This window comes from Ostrea edulis, chromosome 6 (genome assembly GCF_947568905.1).
Source record: "Ostrea edulis chromosome 6, xbOstEdul1.1, whole genome shotgun sequence".
NCBI lineage: Eukaryota > Metazoa > Mollusca > Bivalvia > Ostreida > Ostreidae > Ostrea > Ostrea edulis.
The window spans coordinates 86770629-86788226 of NC_079169.1; the positions used below are offsets into that span (position 1 = coordinate 86770629).

Below are 17598 nucleotides of genomic sequence, written 5' to 3' on the forward strand. Positions count from 1 at the left end.
AAAATTGTTTAATGTCCCTCTCGAGAATATTGCACTCATATGGAGACGTCACCACTGCCGGTGAAGGGCTACACAATTTAGGCCTATGCTCGGCGCTTACGGCCTTTGTTTGAGCAGGGAGGGATCTTTATCGTGCCACACCTGCTGTGATACGGGACCTCGGTTTTTGTGGTCTCATCCGAAGTGCCACCCCATTTAGTCGCCTATCCCGACAAGCAAGGGGGTATCGATGACCTATTCTAATCCGGATCCTCACGGGACACGTCAGATACGTAATACCTTGAAACTTTTATTTCTTCTCACACAGTGGTTTATGTTCTGTGTATTTTTACTATATATCTAACTCTCGTAATATTTTAATTGTGTATTTTTACTATATATCTAACTCGTAATATCTTAATTGTGTATTTTTACTATATATCTAACTCTCGTAATATCTTAATTGTGTATTTTTACTATATATCTAACTCTCGTAATATTTTAATTGTGTATTTTTACTATATGTCTAACTCTCGTAATATCTTAATTGTGTATTTTTACTATATATCTAACTCTCGTAATATTTTAATTGTGTATTTTTACTATATGTCTAACTCTCGTAATATTTTAATTGTGTATTTTTACTATATATCTAACTCTCGTAATATTTTAATTGTGTATTTTTACTATATATCTAACTCTCGTAATATTTTAATTGTGTAATTTTACTATATATCTAACTCTCGTAATATATTTTAATTGTGTATTTTTAACATTGTCCTGTATATGATGACTGTAATTTCCTTTCGATTACCCCTCTTTGTTGAGCTCTGGGATTATGTGCTTCGTGTCTCGTGTGATTTGGTGATCCGCGCCTGTCACCTCGATACGATCCGACTCTTCGGATCAAATTACTGTAGTAATAATATAATATGTATCAAGGTTTCTACTGTAGTAAAATCAATGAACAAAAGTTGTTACCATAGTTAGATAACAGTTAATCAATGTATCAAAGATTTAACTAATGTTCCAAACTTTTTACCAGAGTAAGTCCGTATCACATTAAAAATCAAAGGCCTCGTGGACCTCAGAGTCGAATCGCCCGCGATTTCCAACAATGGGTGGGGGTATACAGCACCGTCTTATAAGCTTTAATTCTGAATCTTTAAAGTATGGTAAAACATGCGTATTATGCTTAACTAGATATATATGGAAATGCAATGTCACAAATTAGGAACACGACACATCGGCTAGAGGAATTTATCCATAAAAACTTCAAAAACTGTGTAAACATAAAAGTTCAAGATCAACGGACACTACCCATGGTAACCCAGCACAACTACATGAGATGATCATTTATCGGTACTTGTATGTCAAATATCAAAAGCCTACCGCAAAATACAAATAGTAGAAGCCCGGACACAATTTGTAGCAGGTATCGATACAAATTATTCTCTTGAAGTCTTCAAATATCTTGATCGCCTCTTCCTTCGTTCCCTTTACATGAAGTATTCCTGCAAAAATGTAGCAGGTGCGTATGTAAATGATGTTAACTCGTTCGTTCTTTATTTATTCAAACAAAGCAAATATAGACTTCATTAATTCATTTCAGATATATTTTTGTCCGAATTCTGTTAGAATAATGGATTTACACTGCTAATGTGAGTGTAAAGAACGATAACTCTGGTACACGTCCACGTTGTCTCCAAACCGAATGATAAAGAAAATATTATTGTAATCAGGAAACACTGCTTTTAAATGCAAAAAACCACACAATAACCAATACTTTATTTAAACCACACACTTTGGTATGCACAATATTTCCCATGTTTTGCCGAAATTTCAATGACCAGTGATTAATTATCTCGCGTATGTATCGACAAACTTATTTCAGGTGTGTACTCAGAAGTGCAGTGCCGGTGATAACAAAGGTCTTCTAGCTATCACGAGCCGTCTAAAAAAATCAACAGCATAAAAAACACTATACCGAACGTATACAATATTTAAGCATGAAAAAGTACAGTATACGATAAATAGAATATCACATGCCAAAATCCACATCATATGTCATATCAGCTTGAGTGGCCCGAATGCATGTAATATCCTCCATATATCAGCTATCCAGGCGTATAAAACATTCCCAATGCTTTGCCTTCGATAGCTTCAACAGCTGTAGTGATAGCCATTTCCTCATGAATGCGGTGCAGATGTGAAAGGTGTGTGTATGAACCTTACAAGATATAGTACGTCTTTTTTAACGGCTGGGAATTCCGAAAGAAATGAAAGCATAATATAAGAGTATAAAATATGCATTTCATTTCTGAAAGTGCATGAAGGTATGAACTGCGAAATGAATATCATTTATTATTTCATGGAGATGTTAACTGTTCGTTATCTTAACATTTTCATGTACACTCATTGCTTTGAAGGTACCTGTAATAACACATTCTGTCCAGTTTCTTGTCCTTAACCCCGATGTCCTCTAAAATACTTTAGTAAAAATCAAGATAGCGTTAACGCTTTATCAAAACCAAGTCATACTGGTATTTGCCGACACGTTGCTTTGTTTACATTCATAAATAGGACGCGTAGGTATTCATTTTCATTCTAATACACAAGGTAACCTTATTGTGGTAACGTCGGGTGAAGTTTAGTTTTGAAATTAAGTATACAATGTCTGTACAGTTAAGATATCTTGCCGTTTTTTGTGGTTTTACAATTTTTCGTTTGGCTTACTTGAATACAGGTAATTCCTCTGGTGACAATTCTAATGGTAAGTGTAATCAAAATATTATTTTTATTTAACTGTTCATTTAAACCCAGGGACAAGAGTGCAACATGGAGGTTATCATATCATACATTCTTAAGTAGGACAATATCACTTTAGTTGATCCGTTTACAATTGATGAAGTTAAATCCCAGAATCTCTACCTGTAGGTAACTGTACGAATTGCTGGTACGGTTGTGACAGGCCTTCAGGAAATTGCTCGGGACAGTGTTCTCATGGATTTTTTGGAGCCAAGTGCAACAAGGAATGTCCCCAGTGTCTCGATTGTGACAAGAGCAACGGCACGTGTATTTCTTGCCATAATCGTCATTATGGCCCAAGGTGTGAATTCCAATGTAACGAAAACTGTATGATTGGATGTAGAATATCTGGAGAATGCTACAAGTGCAATGAAGGCTTTTATGGAATGTCGTGTAATTTAACATGTCCATCTCCAAATTGTCGAAACGGATGTGAAAGACATACCGGGAACTGTACCGGCTGGGGATGTGATGCAGGATTTTGGGGGACAATGTGCAACAGAACGTGTCCACAGAACTGCGGGTTCACCTCTTGTCATCAGAAGGACGGGTCCTGCCAGACTTGTAAGGATGGGTACAGTGGGAGGACATGCGACAAAAAGTGTGATTTTGAGCACTGCAGCCTGTGTCAGTTTGACGTAACCACTTGTTTTAATTGTTTCAACGGCTGGTGGGGTGACCACTGTGACAAGAAATGTACAGACCATTGCAGTCACCCATACTGTTCACAACATACCGGAAAGTGCGGAAAGTGTGATGAAGGTTATTACGGACCATATTGTGAAGGAACGTGTAATTCCGCTTGTAAAACATGTTCTGATAATAATACTTGTGACACCTGTAAAAAGGGATTCTATGGCCATGACTGTAAACAGAGATGTCCTAATCGCTGTGAGGACTGTGAACGTGATGGCAAATGTAAGACATGTACTGTTGGATATTTTGGAGAGGGGTGTAGATGTGAACTAGCACAATGTACTAATAGGACAAATAATTCTTGTTTTAGTTGTCAGAATGAGACAACATGGTACCCTTTCCAAAACGGGTGCTGTCCGTGTAGTGATAATTGTAATTCAACATTAGATGATTTTCTTTGTACCAGTAATGGCTGCGTCAATGGTTGCAAAGACGATTCCTTCGGCAAGCATTGCTTAACATCGTGCAGCGTACACTGTGCAGATGGCGATAACGAAAAATGTAATAATGAAACTGGAAATTGTTTGAATGGCTGTAAAGTAGGGTGGTATTTACCGCATTGTGATTTTAACTGCGGTTTACATTTTCCACACTGTAGTTCATGTAAAGAATATACAGACAATAAGAATAAGCCATATGTAGTCTGTGAAGCCTGTAAATTAGGATATTATAAAGAATTATACTCTGGTTTGTGCAAGCCTTGCGAGCACTGTGTTGGTGGCAACATGTGCGATGGCAGGATTGGATTCTGTAAATGGGGTTGTGAGAAGGGATGGTACGCGAGAGGTACACGATACAGGTGTGAATATCCTTGTCCTGACAACTGCACTGGTGGCGTCTGTGAAGAAATTGGCGGGAAATGCAAGTCTGGATGTCGAAGAGGATCCTACGGTCCTCATTGCCTTAAATTTTGTCCTAACGACTGTTTGAACAGCACGTGCGCGTTTGAGAGTGGAGAATGCGTATTGGGGTGTGTTCCAGGAAAACGTAATGCATATTGTAATGAAAGTTGTAGTTCTCAGTGTGGAGCCAAAGGCTGCCGGCAAGATGATGCCTCTTGCAAAGGTCTGTATAGATTGTCTTTATTGATTGATCACTCTGAAAAAAAATGTATTCTTTTCACTCTGTATATTGATGGCATGCATATTTATCTGTGGTCAATGGATATTTGATATGTCTGATGAAAACTCTAAATGGTGATTTTTTTTTTTTTCTTGTTCTTTTTTTTTTGTTTTTTTTTGTGTGCACATACCGGTATATCAGATATACATTATTATTATATAGCTAATAAATAGTCTAATATAAAATCTGCGTAAAATTTAGAGAATGTTTGCGTTCAATATCCTGAGAATTTATTGAACGCTAACTTTGCATTGCATAAATTGTATGCGCCCGAAACACTCCGAGTATGAGCGTTCAATATTGACGTTACCGTAACGACGTAAACAAGCCAAAATGGCAGACGACGGTCCTCCGACTCTGACAGAGCCGGTATTTGATATTTACTTAAGCAAATTGTTTTACTGTACATAAATTATGATGTCCCCATTTACAAAATCAGTTTGCTTCATGCATTAATGACGGGTTAAATATTGAACAGTTAAGAAATGCAATATTAATGAATTCTCGTCTATTTTGGAGTAGTTTGAGTGAAAGGGGATATGACTTAACATCTAAATACTTTAGCTATATAATAAAAGGGTTATTGAACTTATATAGGTGAATATTGGCACTCGTTGGCTGTCAAATGCACTCGCAAGCTCGTGCATTTTCACAGCCAACTCGTGCCAATATTCACCAATATAAGTTCAATAACCCTATGATATTATATCCAGAGAAAAAAAAAAGAAACAAACAAAGCATATGAGCTGAAGGTATGTGGGATTTAAGAGAGAAAGAGGAAGAGACAGAAGTTAAGAAAACAGAAGGTTCCATCGATTCCATTGGGTATCAAACTTTTCCTTTTTACCATATTTATACGGAAATTTTTTTTGAGTTTCTTAAAAAAAATTTCATTTGTGAAATTGCAGCACGCACACTCAAGGACTTCTCAGTGCATCTTGCTGTGTACACATAGTATTTAAGCCATAAGACAATAGTGTTTTGTATCAGACTATTATTTTCAATAAAACCAATATTTTTTTGTAATAGCTATCTGTAAATCAGTCTTATCTTCCAGAAAATGCTCAAATTCTGCTAGGAATAATTGTAAAAAATCACATTCCCACAGAATATGTTCTATTGTTTCCTCTTCATAATGATAATGATTGCAGTACTTTGAGTCAATTTTTTTTATTTTGAATAAAAAAGAGTTTGTAGCTAAGATTCGGTTTATAATTCTGTATTGAAACCATTGGAATTTGCTATCTTTTGCCACTCTTCGAAGGGTATTTTATGAATTATTTTCCATTCGTTAGTGTCAACTTCTAAAAGCTCACTCGATTTTGTTTTGCCTGATGTGATTGAGGTATTTTGATTTATAATTTCATAATTTTTTGTTGTTGATTTGTTGCATTTCAACACTGTATATATATTTGACATAATCAATGTATTTGTGAGCTTTTTTTTTATATAGTTTTGTCACATCCACAATTTTTCACCCTAAAAAATTAATCTTTGTATTTGGATAAGTATTGCAAAACGATTCAAAACCGAGAAATGAACCATCTTCATTGATTATATCATTAAGTTGTCTGATGCCGCTGTCAAACATTTGTTTTTTATAAAATGGTTTTCCACCATTATGAATATTTGGGTTATAAAATAGAGGTGCATCAGCAGCAACATCAGACTTTTTACTAAGGTTATGCAATGTAAGCCATGATTCAAATACATGTACATCTATCCAAAATTTATTTTTCAATGTTTTCAAGAATATTGTAATGTATTCTATTCCACAGTTTACTAATTTGCTGAAGTCCAACTTTGGAATAAAATGTTCCATCCCTCTATTTGAAAACATGAGATATCTTATCCGAAACAACTTCATAGATGCTATGAATGCCATTAGGTTTACCATTCTTAAACCCCCATCTTCATATTTTTTAACAATGACCTCCTTTTTTACCCTATGTATTTTATTATTCCATATAAACAAGAAAAATATCTTTTCTAATTCCTTAAGGTAAAGTTCAGAAGGATTTGGGATTGACATTAAAATATGGTTTAATAATGGCAAAACCAATGTCTTAATAACTGTAATTTTCCCTATGGGAGTTAAAAACCTTTTCTCCCATTGTTTGATTATAGATTTAATTTGCACTAATTTTGGTTCATAGTTTAATTGTGGTATCTTATCTAATTCCATGTCAAAATGTATTCCTAACAAAGTAAATCTGGTGGTACCCCACCTAAGCCTGTAATTTGGCAGCAAAATTTCATTACTATATTTTTTGGAACCTAACATATTACAGGAGTTTTTTCATAATTGATATGTAGTCCAGATATTTCTGAAAAATAATCTAAAGTTTTAAAAGTTTCTGCGAGAGATTCTTCACTGTCATCAAGGATAAATGAGGTATCATCAGCTAATCTCACAATGGTGATCTTTACAGATTGCATACAAGGATATTATGGAGAAATGTGTACTCTGCCCTGTAGTTCGAATTGTCTCGACAATGTTTGTAACCAGACCGGTTTCTGTACTGAGGGATGTGTGGCAGGATGGAATGGGGTACTATGTGAAGGTTTGTCTATCATTTTTCATTGATTTATTATCTTTTCAGCGTAAGCGAAATCGACCGAGATGCATATTCAAGTGTTTAAAAATAATTCCGTTTTATTGAATAATTTGTGTTTCCTCGGCCACATGTCATGCGTCTAAAATCCAGCTATAATTGTTAAAATAAGACTAGTTTATATGTATACAGACTATAGGAATATAAACTACATGTTTACAATAACTACCATCAGTGATTCCTGTCGATGATAAATTTTTCAGTATTGGTACCTCCAAAAAGCGAGAAATCATTAGCAGGTTAGTGTTTCATACAGTCAATCATTTCATTGCGATTCATCAATCAATTATTGTCTTTCATGTCAAACTGCACACATCATCGTTTGTTTTAGTGTAAATGCTATCCCTTTTCAATGATCATAGTTTTAGTGTAATTGCTGCACTCAAAATTGTTTAATAGCGTGAATTCTTCTTCTTCCGTTTCTCATACAAAGTTTGTCCGGGCCATAACTTTTTTGTCTTTTGACATAGGCCTTTGCTATTTGGTATGTGGGTATAACATGATAAGACAGTGTGTCGCGTACCATTTTTATGACCTTTGATCTTGACCTTTTATTTAAAGGTCGAATAATAGAATTTTAGGGGCATTTCTTTTGTCCGGGCCATAACTTTTTTGTCTTTTGACATAGCCCTCTGATATTTGGCATGTGGGTATACCATGATAAGCCAGAGTGTCGCGTGCCATTTGATGACCTTGACCATTTATGTAAAGGTCAAATGATAGAATTTGTGGGCATTTTTGTTGTCCAGACCATAAACTCCTTGTTTGAAGCTCATATGCATATAGGTGAATGTTATACACCGTAAGTCTTAATTTTTCCACTTGGGACTATGGGAAATAGAAGGCCCTCATGGGGAGACATCAGTTTTAGTGTGCTAAAACAATTCCTCCTAGTTTCTTTTGATCGTATTGTTACGCGTTACCATTTTGGAAGCCTACTATTGTTTTGTTTGAAAATGTTCATGAGCCATTGTGTCAACCGTCATGATAAAGGTGGGGGTGTTAAGAAATCCTGACGACCTGTCGTAAGTAACATATGTGAATCCAGCTTTATATATACATTATCTTGTTCTTTTGTATATACATTATCTTGTTCTTTTGTATATACATTATCTTGTTCTTTTGTATATACATTATCTTGTTCTTTTGTATATACATTATCTTGTTCTTTTGTATATACATTATCTTGTTCTTTTGTATATACATTATCTTGTTCTTTTGTATATACATTATCTTGTTCTTTTGTATATACATTATCTTGTTCTTTTGTATATACATTATCTTGTTCTTTTGTATATACATTATCTTGTTCTTTTGTATATACATTTTCTTGTTCTTTTGAAGAAGTTTCTATCGGAATAATTGCGTCGAATTTGTAATTCTCAATTTATGTTTAGCAAAATGATCTTAGTAAGTTCGCGTATCAGAAAAAACATTTAAAAGAAATTCTCATCACAATTATGTTTCTTATTTCAAGTGTAAAACTTCCCATTCTTCCGTGTCGATGGAAATAGCCCAGAGCTCGACCCAGAAAACACACGAGTGATATTATGAAAAGAGTCTTCTGGTGAACTGAAAATCATAGATAAAAACACACCCGAGTGTATACACTATAATAAAGATAAGAACGGAAGTGTCGTCACCAAAATTGTGAAGCCCCCCACCGGACAGACTCTGATTTAAGAACCTGTCTTTTTATTTCTGCTGGTGAATATTAGAATTTAGCTAAGAATATTATCATAGATTTCACAGCCCTTGGGGCTAGTGGTACTTTTAACTAACACTCAGGTGACCGATATGGCCGTTGGGCCTCCTGTTACAATCTCTCTCAGTTTTCTGTCCGAATTCGTGTGTTTTAACAAATGTTTCTGTTCTTATTTAGATAATTCCAATTCCTCCACGTCGACAGGTAAACAACGTATTTCATGTAACATATGTGTTCTTAGAGTTTATAGTAACCTTTTGAAATGTTGACGGTCCATTTTATTACCGGATCTAAGCACTAGTGGTCATCGCCATTCTCTTCCAGTGACCATCGTCCTTGCGGTTCTTTTAGCTCTTGCAGTTCTTTCAGTGATCATCCTTGTTTTTATTCTTCTGCGGAACAGGCGGTGAGTATATCATAATCGACAACACATAGAAGAGCCTCCAATGAGTTGTTTTGTTGATTTTAAGAATTTCGAGCTATAAACTTTAAAATGATTTGGTAAAGGGATATCTCTTAGAATTAGAGCACCCATCTTTTCGCCTATAAAACGACTGTACTAGAATTTTGATGTCCATAGCTTTATAAAATTTTTTCGAGTACTTCTTCAACCAGATTAAAAACAGCAAATATATGGTATATGTGATCGCACGGAGAAGACGGGGGGGGGGGGGGAATAACAAAGAGGATAGCCATTTTATTCTATCATCTCCGCCATTGAATTTTCTTTGAAACTTAAAAAATCGTCAGAGATTTTGTGGGTACTTTGAGGTTGAGTATTTGAGTTTCTGCTGCTAAAAATAGGAAAAAGTTAAGATAACGAACAATGATCACTCACAAACCCCTATAAAGAATACAAAATTAAGAGTAGGTGAAACGCGGACCCCTGGACACACCGAAGGTGGGACCAGGTACCTAGGAAGAGTAAACACTCCCTGTTGACCACTCACACTATGAGCCTTATATCTTGATCAGGCATACGGAGTAATCCGTAGTCAAGATAAGAATTTTATAGATTGGATAATGTTCAATAATTTCAAACAAGGTGTCCTATAGGTGAGATTATCTTTACCCGTGCGAGGAAGATTATTCAAGCGAGCAATTTCACGAAGAATGTTAAGAATTTTAGTGTCTCTTGTGTTATACATTTTGTCCTTAATTTCACTTTATATTTCAGGATGGGAAGAGGCAATTTTGAGATGACCGAAATTGCAGCAAATCGATAATTAATTCTGTCGGGAAAAGAATTTGTTAAAGAAATCTTTATTGCTACAGATGTTGATTTGTAAAGTTTGCAGGTTTACATGTTTCTTAAGATCTGGCATCACATCAGAAAACGGTGTAGACAAATAAAATTCTTTTGCTAATTAGGGTCCCGCCATATACATGTAGCAGGTGCCCTATAGTAATCACGTTGTCCGTCTGTCAGCATTTCCCATCGCACGTTTCCTTGGGAAGATTATACGTAATAAGATCTCTGTTGATTTTCATATTCATCAGCTTTATTGTTACGGAATTATGGGACTTAGAATATTTTTAGGTCACTTGAGTAAACTCAGACCTATTGCAATTGGTTGTCGTCGTGCATCCTCCGTCGTGCGTTAACAATTGAACATTTTTAACTTCTTCTTGATAACTAATATTCAAATTCTTTTCAAATTTGGTATGAAACATCTTTGGAACAAGAGGGACATGAATTGTAATATTTCAAGATTCTGCACCACAGGGACCCTAGGGGCAGGGTAAAAACTGCCCAAACTTGACCAATTTTCAAAAATCTTCTTCTCTATAACCACACGTGTGTAAGAAAAACTAAATGCATAGTGATGTAGAGTGGGTGGCCTCTACCAAAATTATAAATTTCGTGATCCCCGTGGTAGGGTTTCTGACCTCAGGGCGGGGCCAAACTTAGTATATGGTGTTTATGTGTAAAACACTTAAATAACATGTTCTTTCGTGCTATTGATACTAAATTGAAAGTAAATGAATATTTAGAAAGAGCCGGTAGTATTTTGTTTTTACCAGTTGTAAATTTGATGATCCCGGGAGTAGGAGTTTTGGTATCAAGGTGGGGCCAAAATGGTCAGTTATTAAACGTGTGAATAATAGAAATATTTAGCATTTTCTTGATAACTACCATTCCAATTCTTTTCAAATTTGGTATGAAGCATCTTTGGAACAAGGGGGACATAAATTGTAAATTTCAGGATTCCTGTACCCCTGGGACCTTAGGGGTGAGGCAAAAACTGCCCAAAATTGACCAATTTTCAAACATCTTCTTTACAATCGCACACGTGTAAGAAAAACCAAATACATATCAATGTAGATCAGGGTGGCCTCTACCAAAATTGTAAATTCCATGATCTTAGGGATAAAGTTTTCGTTTCAGGGTGGTGTCAAAATTATAATAACGATTTGAAGGACTTATTTAAGTTTGCTGATATTGTATAAAATCTAAATGCATACTTAGGAATAACAGAAAAGGATGTACATTGTACATAAAAAATAGTGAATTTCACAACCCAGGGTTTTGACTCTAAGATGGGTCCAAATTAGTCATACATAGATCTTTTAAGTTAATACACATGTTATATTATGTAAGGCGTTTCATCAGTGTATGCACTTTTGAGGTCATTGAAGTTTTAAGAATACTTCTTGTTTTATACTGTTGCTGAACATTATAATTTAGCTTAGATATTCAGAACAGGAATTTTTTTCTAGATTTCATAGCCCTTGGGAGTTGTGATACTTTTCACTAGTACTCAGGTGACCAATAAGCCTGTGAGCCTCTTGTTCAATATTCATATCACAATAGCACTCTCTATGCACGCAATTACTGGAGATTACATGGTGAGATTGTCGTAAGTTTTGTATGAAAGGTGAGGATAACGAACAGTGATCAATCTCATAACTCCTATAAGCAATACAAAATAGATAGTTAGGCAAACACAGACCCCTGGACACACCAGAGGTGGAATCGGGTGCCTAGGAGGAGTAAGCATCCCTTGTCGTTCGGTTGTATGTAATACTACGATTAGGCAGAGGAAGACCCCGTTCAATTTTCAGATTTCTGTCCGTCCGTCAGCAATGTCTATAGCAATCGATACCTTACTGGTGCATTATCTGTGAAAGTGATGGTAACCATTTCCTCCCAAATCCCTCAATGGCATAGGAATATATATTAATGACAAATAAAATATTTATTTTGTTAAAAAACAAGAGAAACCTAATATAAAGTACGTTAGATAACCGCTTTCAGTGTCAAGTAGTATATAAGGAAGAACCCTTTTCTTGCAAGACAATTATTTAATCACCAAAATGTCACATTCATGTGAAGTATAAAAGTGTTTGAAATAACTAAATACTGGTGTTATTACTGCAATATATGATATAGAGTAATGTTCAATGAATTGAATTTTTGGTGACAAATGACAGCTAATGTTGCGTTTCGTCCGTCGATCCGCCCGTCAGGTACTCTGCGGGCCTTATCTGACTTGTCAGTTTTCTGGTTGATTATCAATATTTTGCGACATACAATAATTTATTATATACCCATCAATGTATCGTTCTTTGATACTGTGGATTTCACAGCGTGTGATCCGGTTTTCCGGATCACCACACTGTGGTTTTCTGATTCCGTATCAGTATCCTCTGAAACTGATGCCGTCACAATGACGTCACAATGCAACAACGCAACGTTATTTGTGGAAAATATTGACCACGTCACAAAACAAAAAAGTATATCTGCGTACACAAAATATAATTTCACTGTATGTCTGTATTTTTTGAGAATTTGGATTACATTTAGCATCTTATAAATGCGGACTTAAAATACATAGGGGTATATAATAAATTTATCATTACTACAGTAACTTGATCCGAAGAGTTGGATCACGTCTCGTTGACAGGCGCGGATCATCAGATCAAACTCGACGCTTTGCGTCTCGTGTGATCTGATGATCCGCGCCTGTCAACTCGACGTGATCCGACTCTTCGGATCAAGTTACTGTAGTAATAATATATATGTATTTCATGATTTCTAAGAGATATTTTATAAAGTAAATCCTAACGTTTTGAGATATCCATAAAATAATCAGGGAGAGAATAGATTTGGATTCTGAAATGTTATTCACGTGTAGTTGAAAATTTCGATTTTACCATGTTCCTTTTTATGTCATTTTTATTTACTCTACCTCGTTGACAATCTCTGTATATTCAATTGCCGAGTTTATAAGATGACCATACACAATTGCACTTTTAATTAAAAACTAACACTAGAAAGACAAATCACTACCGAGTTTTTCGGAGGTCATAGAATTTGAGGTCTTTTCTACATTTAATACAGTCTCCGATTGTCTCCTTTATGAGAAAAAATAAATTTGTGACATTTCTAAATGATAATATGGAGAATTGTACACCGTGTGAAACTGATAATCCTGATTATTGCTGGTAGCTGCGTTTACTTTATTTTCTTTATGCGCATGACAGAGATGTAAACAACCATGAATGTATGTACGTCAAAGTAAACATTTTGTTTAGCACTTGATATTGTGCCTGATTAGTGATGTATATAAAGTGTAATGAATATGTTGTTTATGATGTAAAAAAAAAATTAACATTTTAATAAAAAAAAAATTTAATCAAGGTTAATCTCATAATTGTGGAGACGCGAACAAGTCCGATCACAATGTCTATGGGGCGGACATGTTTGGTTTACAGCCCCATATGGTAAGAAAAATTGCTCATGATCAAATAACATGTATATGTTGTTCAAAGAGTTTCAAAAATAAATTCTAAGTACTATCAATTCTTTTAGAAGTGTTTTTAATTTCTACATCGAAAAAAAAAATTCTTTATTTGAGCGATTCGTTTTTTATGAAATATCCAGTAGTCCACACACCAGTAAAGAAACGCATACTGCAATTTTCTGTAATGTTTTTAGTTTTCATTCAAATAAATTAATGCATGAATTACACCGCCGCACGAATAAGTTCATTTTTAAGATGTTCTATCACTTTTTTAGAAGTGTCTTACGTAAAAGAGTAGTCTCTGGTAGGTTTCGGTGCGTTCGAATGCATCTATCTAACATGTCACACACATGTTCTCTTGGCGAGATCGGGACTGTAAGGGGAAAGGGCGTTGTCTTGTTGAAAAGTAAGTTTTGCTGGCGGACAAACAGCACGACAACAGGTTGCAGAACAGTGAGTTGCCAAATTACCATTAATGATGACCAAACGCGTCGACATGTCTGAGAAGAGAAAACGACACCCTCTTTGTATAGGGAACACATTTAGACAGTGTCGTCACAACCATTTGAGTCCGACTTTGTACGACGTCACGTTGATGACGATAAAGAGCCATTTCCACTGTCAAGCGACAACGTCACGTTGATGACGATAAAGAGCCATTTCCACTGTCAAGCGACGACGTCACGTTGATGACGATAAAGAGGCATATTCACTCAGTCGGATCACGTGCTCGTCCTTTTCCGTAACCGGTAAGAAGACTCGGACGTGGATCGACGCAAGAATGGCATCAAATCGATGTATTTCTTCGCCGGAAGCGCGCCTGTGGATGAGGTTAAAAGACGAGAACCGAATCCCTGTATAATGTGTTATTTATATTTTCACCACAGATTCAGTTTCGGTATCATTAACGTCATTTTCACTCTTATTCACTCTAATATATAAACATATAAGTGTAAAATGATGGTGATAGAATACCTTGGATATGTATGATATCTTAGATCCATTTGAAAGCTCGCGTTTCATATTGTAACATACGACTGTGAAGTCATGGTTGCATTTGTGTACACATGGCAACAAACTCTGATTGCATCGATTCACATACGAGGTTTATTTGCGGTTACGGAAATAGACGAGTAGTCACGATTGATTTTCACTGTCAAGCGACGACGTCACGTTGATGACGATTAAGAGGCATTTTCACTGTCAAGCGACGCAGATGTTTCAGTTTAGTATCTCGCTTTATTCCTGAATTACGTGGCCCTGGTGTCTCATTTGCAGTCTCCACCGACTGCGCATTTGCTGCAACCTTATGACAGTTGTATCAGTCAAAGGCGTTTATATAGAGACAAGATGCCGAGCTTTTGTAGACAGCCAGTGTAGTTGTCATCGCATTTTGGTGCTAGCCAACAGTAACTACACTGCCTCAATTGAGAGACTTGAGAGACATGAACATCATGTGCTGGCGATTATCGAACCTCTCTCTCTCTCTCTCTCTCTCTCTCTCTCTCTCTCTCTCTCTCTCTCTGTGTGTGTGTGTGTTAACGTTACAGTTTCACTGCCGTATTAAATAAACCCCCGCCAATGAAATGACGTTAAGATCTTGCCTCTGATGAAATTCAATATCAGGATGATACACAACCTGAAATGTGCTGAGTCCGCACATTGGTTATACAGCTCTGTGGCGCGATTCCGCTGCCACACTCCTAATAAGGGCACGGATTGGTTATCCTACGTGCAATCCACCGCTTGTTGTATCCCACGGCTTGACGATCTCATAACTTTGTGATAAAACGACAGTGATTCAAATGACTTGGTGGGCTTTGAGATCTCACTGCTTTGTGAATCTATGGCTTGTTCATTCCACTTCTGACACCAATGTAACAGGATGATCCGCGGGTATTGACAAAAAACAAGTTTGTATGTATTCACTTGTATCCACATATGATATACAGTATTAACAATACGGAACTTTCGGGATGTGCCGGAACGACCGATTACATTTGACATTTATACACCCCAGTCACGTGATAATAACCAATTGTAGGGCAAAGTTGACATCAATACAAATGGTGTTTCGGTAGCAGACGGTCGGTAAAGAGCCTTGCACAGTCCCACGATGACGATACAAGTCACTATTAGTACTTAGTACCTGGATGTACATTAGGTGGAAGGGAAAACGCGCATTTAGACGCGTATCATTTGATGCAAGACGTGAAGTTTTACCGATATCCTCAAGATACTCCAAAGATTTATTTCCCTCGCCAACTCACATAATTTAATCAAAGCCATTTTCCTATAAAATTGTTGTAGTGATTCCTTTCTTTCAAAGATAGCATTTAAATGTAGGAATTTGATAGTAATTGAAGAATTCCATGCTTGTTGACTTAGTTGTTATTGTAATCTGGAAGTGATATGCTCAACAAATTACGTTCAACGCGCGATAAAAGTAAAAGTGGTTCTGTATCTCGAAAGTCCTATATATGACGCCTGGTCTGGTTACATGTACACACAGTTCCGGGATACATACAGTTCCTGGATACACACAGTTCCTGGATACACACAGTTCCGGAACACACACAGTTCCGGGATATACACAGTTCCTGGACACACACAGTTCCGGGATATACACAGAAATGTAGAACTCAACATGCAGGTTGCACACCAATCAAACAAGAATTCCATGCAGCATGAGGGACATTATAACGGTAGAATGAATGGCTAAACCCAGGACTCGGTTATATCAGACACAGGTAAACGGGGTGTGTGGAGGGTGTGACAATGGAGAAGCTGCAGCCATTCCATTTCTAATATATATATATATATATATATAGAGAGAGAGAGAGATAGAGAGAGAGAGAGAGAGAGAGAGAGAGAGAGAGAGAGAGAGAGAGAGAGAGAGAGAGATTTGAGTAAAATTGCCAGTTTGCTGTAAACATCTATGTTCAATAAAGTATCCAAATATGAAGCAGATGTGGAAGACTACGGTGTAGTTTTTATCCATTTTGGCAAACTATCGAGTTCTTTATCTTCAAATTAAGCCAATACTCATTAACTGAACTCATGATACTTGTAGATGATGAAGTTCTGTCCCCAATTCAAAGATCTGGGCTCTCTGATTTGAAGCTTTTGAAAAAAGAAGTATAGTGCAAACATGGATTTTTTTCCCCAGTAAATCCTTTTTTGAAAATTCAATTAGATATGCATGTATTATGTATATTATACATGTATGTGTTGTAGAAAAGGTTATGCCAGAAATTGAATGGAACGTAACGTTAGATGTCATTTTACAATACGTTTGCGTTTTTAGAAATGACCGCATTGAATGACCATTTTCATGATGACTGTTTTTCTTCTCAAGTTTTTACTGGCATTCTATTTTACTATTTTTTGTTTAGTTATACAATTAAAAAGAAAATACAATGCAACTTGCATGATAGATTTAAACTTTGCAGCAAAGCTTTATGTTTCAAATACAATCAATTCCTTTACTAGAGAATGAACGACAGTAATCTTCTAATTTTATTGTGAGGTGTAAATAAAATTTAAAATGTGCGCATGCACCTTTTAGAATATGAAAAGAAAGTTTTGATATTGGAATTTGACATATTGTTAGGGAAAAGGAACATGCATTTGATATCAATATCATTACAATATTTTCTTAAATTATATATATATATATATATATTATATTGGGTCAAATGCTGTCTGAGGTGTTTCATACCGATTGTTAAGCCGTTCTTGGCACACTGATTTTGACTGCGGATAACTCCGTTTACCTGATCAGGATATGGGGCTCACGGCGGGTGTGATCGGTCAACAGGGGATGCTTACTCCTCCTAGGCACCTGATACCACCTCTGGTGTGTCCAGGGGTCCGTGTTTGCCCAACTATCTATTTTGTATTGCTTGTAGGAGTTATGAGATTG

General features: G+C 36.1%; 1 protein-coding gene across 1 annotated transcript; it reads left to right on the forward strand.

Annotated features, from left to right (window-relative positions):
• Positions 1-1482: 1482 nt before the first annotated feature.
• Positions 1483-16395, forward strand: LOC125647462 (multiple epidermal growth factor-like domains protein 6). The gene is made up of 5 exons (XM_056142029.1): positions 1483-1510; positions 2917-4548; positions 7038-7169; positions 7424-7459; positions 16220-16395. Exons 1-5 carry the CDS (start codon positions 1483-1485, stop codon positions 16393-16395), a joined length of 2004 nt encoding a protein of 667 aa, XP_055998004.1.
• Positions 16396-17598: the final 1203 nt, after the last annotated feature.

Bases quoted from the DNA above. Each gene is read 5' to 3' on its own strand.
- LOC125647462 (XM_056142029.1), top strand. From the start codon at position 1,483: ATGAAGTATTCCTGCAAAAATGTAGCAG. The intron at 1,511-2,916 runs GTGCGTATGTAA...CTCTACCTGTAG, and splicing joins TTCCTGCAAAAATGTAGCAG to GTAACTGTACGAATTGCTGG. The intron at 4,549-7,037 runs GTCTGTATAGAT...TGATCTTTACAG, and splicing joins AGATGATGCCTCTTGCAAAG to ATTGCATACAAGGATATTAT.